Source organism: Bufo gargarizans, chromosome 3, assembly GCF_014858855.1.
Source record: "Bufo gargarizans isolate SCDJY-AF-19 chromosome 3, ASM1485885v1, whole genome shotgun sequence".
NCBI classification, from domain to species: domain Eukaryota; kingdom Metazoa; phylum Chordata; class Amphibia; order Anura; family Bufonidae; genus Bufo; species Bufo gargarizans.
Window position 1 is genome coordinate 491708238 of NC_058082.1, and position 12132 is coordinate 491720369.

Consider the following 12132-nt stretch of genomic DNA (forward strand, 5'->3'; position numbering starts at 1 on the left):
GGAGAGAAGTGCCCCTTCCTGCTAAAAATATATGTGATACAAAAATGCTGGTTAATGTTGTGAGCCCAGAGGGTGTACCACACGTACCAGAGGTGGATATGCAGTACCCACAGGGTTTTATGGTTGCTGGGGAAGTGTCCAATGTGGGGATTAGCGCATCAGTGCCCCTAGAGGTTAGAACTGATAATGATAACACAAGTAAGATAAGTGACGCATGTGCCGTGGCCGATAGCAACTCAGAGAAAGAAGTTATCAGGTCAAGGTCTTGCGAAATTAAAGTAGTTGCTAGTAGTGACCAGACAATAGTTATACCTGACGTGACGAGAGTTAAGTGGGGAGACATCTGCCTAGTGACTGAGACCTATACCCAGGCAGTGGTGGATGACCAGACGTGTCAGTACAGCTGCAATCAGAAAGAGATGAGTGAGCTGAAGGATCTACTGCCTGATATCCAGGTGAAGAGTAAAGGCTCCAAAGAAGCACAGAAAACTGCGGTAGACATGGACAATGTGCTTAAAGAGACTCTGGGTAGAACCCCCACAGGGTGTCCAAAAGAGAATGGTGGTACTCCTACATCTGCTGCTGCAGCAGAGCAAAGCAGGGAGCAGCTGGAACAGGAGGCCAAAGAGCGGGGCGCTTCCATTACGTTTGGGGCGCAAAACCAAGAACAAACCAGCAAGAATTGGATGATCTGATGGTGGACCTGGACCACCAGAGGCAAATTATGTCTCATTTAGAGAAATACGGCTTGGCCCGATATGCCGAAAAACGTGACCGAGCTGAGGCTGATGCTCGGGAGAAGGAGACCAAGGCCCTCTCCTTGGTTAGAGCCCTTGAAGAAGCGTTTGAGCAGCGAGGTTAATGTGAGAGGCTGAACAAGCAACCCAGAGCAGAGATGGAGGATCTCATGAGCTCAAAGGAAGACGTCCGGAAGACGTCCGGAAGAACGTCTATGAGTTGGTGAAGACTAAGCTTGACGATTTAGAGGCAAGAGCTTCTCGAGATGACAGGTTGCCTAAATCAAAGGAAAATGAGAAACCTGAAGAGGTTAAGAATGGGCCTGAAGATGGTGGCACTTTACTCTGCCTCTGCCTGCAGAAGATGGAAGAAGTTTCTTCTGAACAAGTTGATGAAGCTGATGTGGAGGTAAAAGTCAAGACATCCATGGCAGTGAGTAGCCAGGACCGGGTCATGAAAGATGTCCCCTCTGCCGTCAATGTGTTCCAGAGGGGAAGAAATATGAGGAGACAGATGGCCAGCATGCAGATGTTGTCTACTACTGTGAGATGGCTCTCCTAGAGCCTGCCCGAAAGGAGAACAATGTCCTGGATGACCCTCTAGAGGGAATGCCAGAAGAGGAAGAGTCTAAGGACCCCGGTGTCTCCAGTACCTCCAACCTTAATGAGAAAGGGGAGGGGTTAAGAATGCAAGTATATTCCGTATCCGAGAAAGATGAGAAGGCCAACAAAGAGAATGAAGACTCCAAGGGAGACTCAAAGGCTGAAGAAGCTAAGGCCGATGAGTTGGAGTGGGAGAAATTCTCAGATGTACCACAGACCAAAGATAAGGCTGAAGAAGAGTCTGCCGAAGTGGGCAGAGCTACTGAAGAAGCAGAAGACTCTGAAACTGAAGCCAAACCTGAGCTAAAACCTGAGGAGTCCATTAGACACTGTCTGCTAGGTAGAAAGTCAGTGTTTATGAAAAAACCGAGCTCTGCTAGCCTGGGGGGTGGCAGAATAGAGAGAAATATGTGACACTGACCACATCTTCCAGAGGGCATGGTACGATGTGGGAAAATCCCCAGACCTCTGGTCTGAAGAATAAGAGGGGGGATATGTGGTAATGTGAACAGTGCTGGAAGGTGTGTTGTCTCACTTCAGGTATCTCAGATATGTGAGACAGATAAAATCCAGAGAGTGGCAGTAGTCTCAGCAAAGCATAGTTTGCTGAGACATTTTTGTATACATTTTCTGGGCTGGATTTTACTTGGACTGGTGGCTAGGCTTGGTAAAGGGAGTTCCCAGTCCACACCCTTCCAGTATGGGTTCTCCTTTCTACCTGAGGTGATGGCAGGTGAGGCCTGCTGTAATCAGGCTTGCATAAAGCGCCTCAGAGTAGGTCAGTCTGGGGAAGGACAGCGAGACTGTTCTGTGAAGCAGAGGCTCTGTGTGTGGTCTCAGTCAGGAGGACTGAGGGGCCACAAGGCTTTGAATAGCCTGAGGTTTGGAGGACCTAGCGACACCTAGAGAACGAGGGTTGGACGCCCAGCGTCTGGAGGACTACTGGGCCACACTCCCCCAAAAGGTACTGGAGTTGCCACAGCCTGAAGGCTGCAGTATTGATGTTGGCTGAGGAAAGCCGCATATGTTGTCCATGTGTGAACTGTGCTCTATGAGTGAGATAGGGACGTATTGTGTTTAGGTAGCGCCTAGACGGGCAGGAGTTTATTTGTGTTTTAAATGTTGGCGGTGCGGGAACCTCACCCCACCCAGTGATGTATAACTGGACTATCCTTTATGAGAAGAGTGTCAAAATAAATGCACAGTTTGGACATGAAAATCCGTTGTCTGGGGAGATATATGAGTGTGACCCCCTGAAAAGAGAAGATCCCTTACAATATACAGATTTTTTTTTTTTAACACTTTGTGGCCCTATAAGGTCATACAAAACTGCAAGACCTTTGAGGGACAATTAACATAACTTTTTTGTTTTAACGTTTATTGCTGACATATTGTGGGGAATACAACCTCACAAATGTTGTACAAGGCTGTACGGCCTCACGAGAGTACTGATCGCACAGACACCCAGGACCCAGCAATCGCATGAGCGCTGGGCCCAAAACCGAAAGTGGTATTGCTGCAGTGATAAGGAAGTCAAGGAGTTAAATAGTATCGACTGTACTAAAATCAAAATTACCACCATACAATATTCATACAACCATATACATAAAGTGAACACAGTACAGTTACATCTAGTGACTTACAGGTGGTGTCCTCTCTGACTGGAACTCTCTTCTTCTTCATCTCAGACTGCCATAAATATTTCCTCCAGCCACGACTTGTGTCTTCAGAGTGCATAGCAAAGAAATGCTTGGCCGCTCATTTTTCCATCATCCTTTGTGACCCTTACAATAGTAATGGACCTCTACATCAGTAATGTCCCCCTAGCTCCTCTTATTGCAGTAATGCCCCCCTTAGGAATCCTTAGTACAATAATGTCTCCATTACTGTTCAGTAATGTCCCCCTTAATGCCTCGTAGTACAGTAATGTCCTGCTTGGTGCCCCTTAGAACAGTTATATCCCCGTATTGAGCCCCTTCAGTAGTTAATAGTATATGCCTCCTTTGAACCAATATAAGATTGAAAAATGATGAGCGGGATTCTTCTTATCATGCTCTGTGAAGTGTCCATGGCATGAGATGCTACAGTATGCAGTAATGTTGATCAGCAAATGTGGACCCACTGTGCCAACTGGTTTGGCTTTGGGCTAAATACAAGAGCTTTATTCTGGCACTTCCTCGGTCTTCACCCTTTTACCCCTGTACAAGGATCTGTCCTTTGCTGCAGGGAAGAAACCAGACTGCTACCTCCAGGGATAGTTCCAGTGTAGTTGACAGCTGAACAACAGTTATAAGCACCAAAACTCAGAAAACACATCAAAAACACAGGAAAACCAAATGTATAGTCTGGACAGAGAATTCAGAGATCCAGACAGCACACTTGAAGCATTAATGGTGGGAGACACAGAATAAGCAGGCACAGTGACAGTGAAGATACAGACGAGGCAGATGGACAGGGTTAATCTAAACACAGACAGAACTGAAACTGGAACCGCTGGAACAGGCAGGATAGGTACAGGATAAATGCAGGATAAACGCAGGTCAATCACAATAGCACAAGACTAGAACAAGAACACCTTTCCTGGTCACCATAGAACCTAAAGCACAGACACAAGAACCTAAAGCACAGGCACTCTCCAGCTGGAGAGAGTGCCTTAAATAACCAGAGAAGGATTTGGAAGTGTGCACACTGGCCCTTTAAGAGTCTGCAGCTGAGTGTGTTTGTTCTCTGTGGAAACAGAGACTGGATCACAAGGCAGAAGCATAGAGGCACAGCATGGTGAGCAGCACGGGTATCATGCCCGCAGGGCAGAGCAATGCAACGGCAGACATAGACAGCTGTCATTGCACTGCCGACGTATTCTGTGTTTTCTTGACCTTCAGGGACCCTTTACATATATAGCAGCAATGTTTTTGCTTTACATGCAATCAGTTAGGCCTCGTTCACATTTCCATTTTTCACTGATGTGGGCTGTCCGCATTTTCTACGGACAGAACACGTACCCATTGATTTAACCGTATCTGTTCACACATCAGTAGTGTCATTAAAAAACCTGGTATATCTTGTGGGGTTAGATGGAAATTCCTTTGATTACTTGCTCTGTCTAGGGACAATACGATCACTGGTCACATGGACAGAACAAATTTTATCTCCCAGTAGGAAACAATGAAAGTTTCTACTGGATGCCTGCAAGCAAGCAGAAATCTTAAACAGTGAGAATAGGTAAAAAAGTACAGTGAAAAATAGTATAACATTTCAGAGCAATCACAATCGTATTCAGCTTCAAAATTCTTCATTCTGTAACCGTCTTAAGACAATTCTCCGAGGGGCAGATTTATTAGGCATTTCACACCAGTCTTAATAAAACATCTGTTGGAGTAAAGTAATCCCATGACTGATGACAATCTCTTTCTAAGGCCTCATGCACACAACCGTTTTTTTTTAAGGTCCGCAAAAACTGCGTCCGTAGGGCCGTGATCCGTGACCGTTTTTTCGTCCGTGGGGCTTCCTTGATTTTTGGAGGATCCACGGACATGAAAAATGAAAAAAAAATCTAAGTCAAGTTTGCCATTGAAATGATAGGAAAAAACGGACACGGATCACGGACACGGATCACGGACGCGGATGACAATCTTGTGTGCATCCGTGTTTTTTCACGGACCCATTGACTTGAATGGGTCCGTGAACCGTTGGCCGTGAAAAAAATAGGACAGGTCATATTTTTTTCACGGCCAGGAAAAACGGATCACGGATGCGGCTGCCAAACGGTGCATTTTCCGATTTTTCCACGGACCCATTGAAAGTCAATGGGTCCGCAAAAAAAACGGAAAACGGCACAACGGCCACGGATGCACACAACGGTCGTGTGCATGAGGCCTTAGGCTACTTTCACACTTGCGGCAGAGTGATACGGCAAGCAGATGTTATCCAGAGAAACGGATCCGTTATATATTTTCTTCACATTTTTACCGGTTTGCACGTGCGCAGACCTGAAGGACGGATTCGGCATTGCGGTATTTTTAATGCCGGATCCAGCACTAATACATTTCAATGTAAATTGATGCCGAATTCCGGCAACTGATCCGGAATTTTGGACGGAGATAATACCGCAGCATGCTGCGATATTTCCTCCGTCCAAAACGCCGTTCAGTGACTGAACTTATGACATCCTGATGCATCCTGAACGGATTTCTCTTCATTCAGAATGCATTAGGATAAAACTGATCAGTTCTTTTCCGGTATTGAGCCCCTAGGACGGAACTCAGCACCGGAAAAGCTGACCATATACAGCACTGACCATATACAGCACTTACATAGCGCTGTAGCACACCTATACATGATTCTAATGGTACCCTTGTTATATTCTTTAGACATCCAGAAGCAGGAAAAACTATGTTTATTTCATATGCAAATGAGCACCCGCAAGTGCCCAGGGGCGGCATTCAGTGGTAGGTGCCCAGGCTGCTCTGCCCTTTTAAACCGTTACTCTTCCACCAGCCTCTTCCTTTGCCTGCCCTCCTATTACCTTGTATCATTCCTAGGTCCGGCCGAGATCCCACGCCTGCGCACTAGTTGAATTGATGCCGTACCCAAAATGGGCATTGCAGTGTGCATGCCCCGGCCCGGCGAAGCAGTGCGCAGGGGCCGGATCTCGGCCGGACCTAGGGATGATACAAGGGAATAGGAGGGCGGGCAAAGGAAGAGGCTGGGGGAGGAGTAATGGTTAAAAAGGCAGAGCAGCCTGGGCACCTACACGATGAACGCCGCCCCTGGGCACTTGCGAGTGCTCATTTGCATATGAGATAAACGTAGTTTTTCCTGCTTCTGGATGTCTAAAGAATAATACAAAGGTATCATTAGAATCCTGTATAGGTGTGCTATAGTGCCATGTAAGTGCTGTATATGGTCATATAGTGGTGACAGACTCCCTTTACACTGAGCACGAGCCACTAGCTCAGTAAGATGGACTAAACATAAGGAAAAGAACAAACAGCAGGTGGCGCCGTACAGATAAATTTTATTAAATAGCTCAGTGGCTATACTAAATCTTTAATTACATGCAATTGCAAAAGTATTCAGATGCAGGTGCTGGTTTGAAAAATGTAGAATATGTTTTGTGACACAAACCCTTTAAGAGGAACAGGCCTTCACAGTCTATTTCCCAGAAAAGCAAATCTGTGAAAGCAATGAACTTGCACCCTAATTTGTGCTGTAATTTCTGATAGTTTCTGTAGATGTGTGCTATACATTAGGCCAACTGCGGGAGCCCACGCCCCTTAGGGTATCCCCCACTTACTTTTCTATAAGGCTATGAAGACTGTGTAAAATTGGAAAAAGTCTAACATTTCTGACACAAAATACCTTGTGTGCAAGAATATGCGACTTTGCACTCCACAAAACTGGCATGCGCCTTCTGAATTATACGATATGCTCCCTGTTGTTGTATCATGCTAACTGCCCCAGTTGTATGCTGCAGAAGGTTCATGTGCCCTTCTATGTTAAAGGTGTTCTCCAAGTCTTCACTTCTGATTGCCTATCCTCAGGATTGGACATCAATATCTGATCGGTGGAGGTCCATCTCCTGGCGCCCCCGCCAATCAGCTGTTTAATGAGGCCACTGGAATGAGGTGAGTGCCACAGCCCCTTCCTAGGCCTGTGATGTCACCTTCATTGGTCACATGGCCTAGTTGCAGCTCAATCCTATTGAAGTGTATGGACATGAGCTGCCATACCAAGCATAGCCACTGTACACTGGATGGCGCTGATCTTGGCAAGCTTTGAGGAGGCTGCAGCACTCGCTGGATCTCATGGCCTCTTCAAACAGTTGATCGGTTGGGACCCTTGGAGTTAGACTCCCGCCGATCACATATTGATGACCTATCTTGAGAATAGTTAAAGGGTTTGTATCACTTCAGCAAATGACATTTATCATGTAGAGACAGTTGATATAAGACACTTAATAATGTATTTTTATTATCCAAATTGCCTCCTTTGCTGGCTGGATTCATTTCCCATCACGTTATACACTGCTTGTTTCCATGGTTATGACCACTTTGCAATCCATCAGCTGTGGTTGTGCTTGTACACTATAGAAAAAAATCACTAGCCTATGTGCTCTTGGCCACCAGAGAGAGTGGCACTTTTTCCCATAGTGTGTAAGCACGACCACCACTGATGGATTGCAGGGTGGCCATAACCATGGAAATGAGCAGTGCATACTGCGATGGAAAAATGAATCCAGCCAACGAACGAAGCAATAAGGACAATCACAATACATTAGTAAATGGCTTGTTTTGAATTCCTCTACATGATAAATCCCATTTGCTGAAGTGAGACAATCCCTTTAATCAATTCAGAAGATTCAGAAAACCCCTTTACGCTTTAGATGAGGATCCCATGATGATTTCTTGTTGTGATGATCCCTGTAGCTCTTCTACATTTGCATGGTTTATGATCGGTATTATCCCACATTTACATCTGTTCTGAATCCATATGGGCATTAAAAAGAAAAGTGCATTATACAGTTTGAATGATCATAACTAGAGATGAGTTATGATGGCCTAGCTGCAAATAGGCCGTGTGACCAATGAAGGTGACATGAAATTTTTTTGAAAAATTCAATTGCCCGGTTCGCAGAATTTTTTGGGAAAAATTCGGTTCTAGCCGAATTTGTTCGTGGTGAATTACGTTAAAAAATAGCTATTTCCTGGCTGGGAAGAGCCTTCCTAGTGGTGTAAAACACTGTGCCTTGCAGTAACAGGGAGTAGCAGGGAGTCTGCTTAGTAGTGAAACAATACTATGAGTCCGTATGAGATGCAGAGGACAGGCGTTGCTCTTAGAATCACTGCACACTTCACTTATTTGGGTAGTCACGGGGCCAACACTGACCAAATAACTCAAGTATGAACTCAGCCTTACAGGTCGATGTTAGCGTCAAGAAGAAGCACAGTCCTTTTACACCATTGCGAGCTGATTCTACATAGATGTGTAGAGAACCTGTTCTATTAAACGCTTATACAAGTAGAGCACCGCCTGACAGAGTGGCGAGGGTGTCAGAAGTAAGTTTGTGTTGACATCACTGATTATTTTGCCCTTCCTCTGATCTGTCAGAACAATAACCCACAAAAAACGGATCCTGTCTGTGGAGCATCCGCCTGCACTCAGTCAGCATGTTGTCAGTATTCCATCAGTATTGCTAATGCCAAAAAAAACAGGAGTGGATCCAAAACAGAGATGGCACGTGAACGGAATATTCACATGTCTTCTGTGCTTTGTACCCACTCCTGATTTTGTCTACCAAATCACACGCCAATTCTGATTGGACCATACAGGCCTTACAGCTGCTACACAGACAGGATCCGTTGTGCGTCTCATTTTTCCTTCCTTCTGACAGTTCAGAAAAAGGGTCAAATAAATGATGATGTCAGCCAAGCCAAAAAGGCAAAATAGTGGCCCATTCAAGAAGTGGGGAGGGTGAGAACAGCATGAGAAGTCCACATATTGGCCCTATGACATAGTGGTGAGGTGGAAGCAGCATGAGGAGACCACAGAGTGGCCCAATGACAGAATCTCGAGGTAGTGGCAGCATTAGGAAGAGGCCACAGAGTGGCACAACGACAGAGTGTGGAGGTGGCAGAAGCTTGAGGAGGTCACAGAGTAGCATGACGATGAGAGATTGTGGAGGTGGCAGCAGCATGAGGAGGCCCCAGAGTAGCACGATGACAGGAGATTTTGGAGGTGGCAGCAGCAGGAGGAGGCCACAGAGTAACACAACGACGAGAGATTGTGGAGGTGGTAGCAGCATGAGGAGGCCACAGAGTGGCACGACAACAAGAGATTGTGCAGGTGGCAGCAGCATGAGGAGCTTATTTGTAAAAGAAAACAGCACTGCTCACGGGATGTATTCAGAATCAATCCCAATAGTGGCAGTGCCAGCGTTGTTGGGTCCAAGCCTGACTGCCCCAGTGATCTGTAGGAGAAATTGATTACCGCAGCACTCTATGTCTTCAGTAGTATAAAGTTTATGCACCAACTGTGTGACTTTTCGACTTCAAAGAGTCTTTCTGAAGCATATGCTTGAGAAAAACTCTGTGAAGTCGAAACGTTGCACAGTTGGTGAAACTTTATACTACTGAAGACAGAGAGTGCTGCGGTAATCAATTTCTCCTAAGCAGTATGAGGAGGTCACAGAGTAGCACGATGACGAGAGATTGTAGAGGTGGCAGCAGCATGAGGAGTCCACAGAGTAGCCCGACGACGAGAGATTGTGGAGGTGGCAGCAGCATGAAGAGGCCACAGATTGGCGTGGCAGCAGCATGAGGAGGCCATCTCGGCTCAGGATGTTTCAATAATACACGTTCTCTGGCACAAAAGGCTTGGCAAATTGATTGTCTGGGAATTTCCATTGAAGATTGGGATAATATAATGGCTAATTTAACTTTAGCTTCTTATTATTTTAATCAAGTTTTGGTTCAATTTAATATTAAATATTTAATAAATAAAATTTAAAAAAATTAAGTGTTGCCTAAAACAGGAGAGAATTGGCCAGTCTTCTGGTTATTCAACGACGTGTTTGCGATGTAGAAAGCATTCCAAAAAACAATTTCAGTCCACCTGGAGACGAATCCTGTCAAGATTGATGCAAGTGCGGTATCGGCTGCTCATCGAGCCAGATACTTCTGGGGGAACCTGCCTGGTAGTGATGAGCGGCAGGGGCAATATTCGAATTTGCGATATTTTGCAAATATTTGATAGAATATTCGTCATATGTTTGAGAATATGCAAATTCGAGATTATTTTCTTGATTGCAAAAAATCGGCAATGTAATATTCTTGTAATGCGCATGAAATATAAGCGTGGGTCACTTTTGCTACATTTTTCAAGCTGCTAAAAGTTTCCTGAGACTAGAGAAAATGGTTGGCACGGCAGAACATTACAATAGATTTATATGCAGATAGAGTGCTCCAATATATTCACAATTGTGAAATCAGAACCAATGATGCAAATATTTTGGAGCAATATGTGTCACTTCACATTTTAACAGGTCTTACTACTTATTAGTGATTTGTGCACTAAATATTGTCGTGAACTTGTGACATCACAGCACTATGTATGTATGTAGCATACATACATACATACAGCACTATGCACAGTATGTAGCATGTATGTATGGACAGCAGAACCTATCAGCTACACTATATCACTATCTAAACTACACTGACTATTTCGCACTAACTATCTGTATTATATATATATAAGCTAACTATCTAATGTAATGACGCAGGAAAGCAGAGAGCACAGCAATAACACTGCTGTCTCTCTCTGCAAAATACTGCATACAAGGGCTGCTGGGCAGGTTCTTATATAGTAAGGGGTAGGCAACTTTCCTATTGGTTGCTAGGGATGTTGCTAAGCTGAGACAAAGACATTGCAGCCTTCTCATTGGCACACAAGCAAGAAGGGAGGTTACTGTTGAAAAAAAAAAACTAGAATATTCAAAATTATTAATATATATCACTATATTCTAAATATTCGTAAATTCTCGAAGTGCAGATATTCGTGAATAATATTCACTATTCGGATATTCGAGCCCAACACTACTGCCTGGCATGAACAGGACGATAGGACGGGTACGCCATCCAGGGAAGATTGTATCGGTGGGCGACATACAGAATATAACCAGGAAACGGATTGAAGAATGGGGACAATTCGATATGATAATTGGCGGCAATCCCTGTAATGACTTATCTGTGCTTAAACCACACAGGAAAGGCCTTTATGGGGGTAGTGGACAACTGTTTTTTGACTTTCCACGATTACTCAATAAAGTGTTGCCTAAGACAGGAGAGAATCGGACAGTCTTCTGGTTATTCGACGACGTGTTTGCGATGTAGAAAGCATTCCAAAAAACAATTTCTCTCCCCCTGGAGACGAATCCTGTCAAGATTGATGCAAGTGTGGTATCGGCTGCTCATCGAGTCAGATACTTCTGGGGGAACCTACCTGGCATGAACAGGCTTTTAGTAGCTACAGAGAATGAGAAGACAAAGCTTCAAGATTGCTTGGAGCCCGGAAGAGTCGCGAAGTTCATCAAGATTCAAACTATAACTACAAGCTCCTGTTCTCTCCGTCAGGGAAAACATCACAAGTTCCCAGTCATCATGGATGGGAAGGAGGACATCCTGTGGTGCACGGAGATGGAGAGGGTCTTTGGATTCCCCCCGCACTATACGGATGTCTCAGAAATAAACCGCTGCTCCTGACAGAAGCTCCTGGGAAGGTCATGTAGCGTCCCGGTCATCTGGTATCTATTCGCCTCTCTGAAGGATTTTTTTTAAAGTGTGTAGAAGCCACACGGGCCCCCACACTGCAGATGTATCATAGAGACACTGAATTTTATAATATAACATTATTATATAAAGAAAGAAAAAATGAAGCACCTTTGTCACCAGACTCCCAAGTGCGATCAGCTACATCATCATCATCGAGTACTGTCTGCACGTCACTGATGTCCTCCTCAACCGTCTCTGGGTCAGAAGCCTGACCACTCGCAACACCAGCTCCCACGCCACTCTCCTCATCACTACTTGCCTGCCTAGTGGAGGAATGGACAGAGGCAGTTTGAGGACAGGTGAGGGCACAGGGCCTGCTCCCGGACCATGCCAACTAAGGGTTGTGTCTGACGAACCCACTGACTCTTGGCTGGGGGTGTCTGATGTCAATTGCGACGAAGTCGAAGATCGAGTCAACCACTCAAGAACCGCTGGGTTGCTGGTCACGACACGACCACTAG

General features: G+C 45.2%; 1 protein-coding gene across 1 annotated transcript in view; it reads left to right on the top strand.

Annotated features, from left to right (window-relative positions):
- The first annotated feature begins 1286 nt into the window (after window positions 1-1286).
- Window positions 1287-12132, top strand: part of LOC122931703 (WSC domain-containing protein 1-like) — a 54633-nt gene continuing 43787 nt past the window's right edge. Inside the window, exon 1 of the mRNA XM_044285773.1 lies at window positions 1287-1680. Within this exon, the coding sequence (XP_044141708.1) occupies window positions 1287-1680 (394 nt within the window). The remainder of the gene's footprint in view (window positions 1681-12132) is intronic.